At 40.7% G+C, this 1,192-nt stretch overlaps 1 protein-coding gene across 1 annotated transcript; it reads left to right on the top strand.

The window, feature by feature from the left end:
• Positions 1 to 581: 581 nt before the first annotated feature.
• On the top strand, positions 582 to 963 carry CBG26771 (the record flags this gene model as incomplete). Its single annotated transcript, XM_045241107.1, has 2 exons — positions 582 to 584; positions 760 to 963. 2 exons carry the CDS (start codon positions 582 to 584, stop codon positions 961 to 963), a joined length of 207 nt encoding a protein of 68 aa, XP_045100759.1.
• Between the last annotated feature and the right edge of the window lie 229 nt (positions 964 to 1,192).

Genomic DNA, 1,192 nt, shown 5'->3' with positions numbered 1-1,192 from the left:
GACCTAGAATCGGCGTGATAGTCATCAGGTGTGTTTTGTAGGTCATTTTACCGTGGTGGCCTAGAAAACTCAGTCTGCAAAAATTAGGCCACCACTTCAAAGTGTCCTAGAAACACGCCAGAGCATGTTGCGATGTTTCCAGACCATTTCACGATGATGGCCTAGAAAATGCAACTTGTAAAAGTTAGGCCACCATTTCAAAATGACCTAGAATTAATCTGAAATTCATCTGATGTGTTTTCTAGGTCATTTGACCGTAGTGGCCTATATTTTACAAATTGAGTTTATTAGGCCACCATGATAAATGGCCACATCAATGCTAGGTCATTTATATACCATTTTACCATGGTGGCCTGGAAATCTCAACATGCAAAAGTTAGGCCACCATGATAAATGCCCCATAATTAATCTAATATTCACCTGCTAAGTTTTCTAGGTCATTTTACCATGGTGGCCTAAAAAACGCAACTTGCAAAATCTAGGCCATTACGTTGAAGTGTATTCGTTTCGAAAAAGTCGCCGGAAAATGTGGACGGAATCAGGGGGCGCAGCCTAAATTGCAAGTTGCGCATTCGGTTTTTATGGTGACCGTATTCAAAATTGCTTTTTTCTAGGAATATACTAAAACTATAATTTTTTGCTTTTTGCGGACATCTAGACAAACAGAAAAATCTCATTTTTACCCTTTCAGCCTTCATATACCACGTCCGCGAACGAATCCTCCTCAGCGCCCCTGTCCTTCAATGGTTCCAATCGAAGTGCGGCGGACCACTCTGCGAAGACATCTATTTCCTTTTTTACGTGGCTGCTCCCCGGACTCGTGCTCCGCCACCACCACCGGCTCCAGAAGCTCCAGACGCCGATGTTCCAGAAGAGCAGGCTCCAGAAGCTCCAGAAGTTCCCGAAAATCAGAATCCAGCAGAAGACGTCGTTGAACTACCACCGCTTATAATTGAAGATTAGCTTGTTCCTTAATTTACCTTTTCATTAATTGCCCATGTTTTTTCTCCCGATCTCTAAATTTTTTGTTTCGGTTTGAATCTTATCTCGGTTCAAACGGGTCTTTTGGTAATGTAAAATTTGTATTTTTTAAATTTTTTTTTATTTCGGCGAGTTCGAAACTATATACATAGGGTACAAAGAAAATTAAATTAGAAATTCAAGCCTATCCGTCAATTCGATTGATCAAATT

The sequence above is a fragment of the Caenorhabditis briggsae genome (genome assembly GCF_000004555.2).
Source record: "Caenorhabditis briggsae AF16 supercontig from assembly CB4, cb25.NA_430, whole genome shotgun sequence".
In the NCBI taxonomy this organism is placed as follows: Eukaryota; Metazoa; Nematoda; class Chromadorea; order Rhabditida; family Rhabditidae; genus Caenorhabditis; species Caenorhabditis briggsae.
The sequence above is the reverse complement of the archived record's forward strand: the minus strand, read 5'-3'. Positions and strand labels throughout refer to the sequence as shown.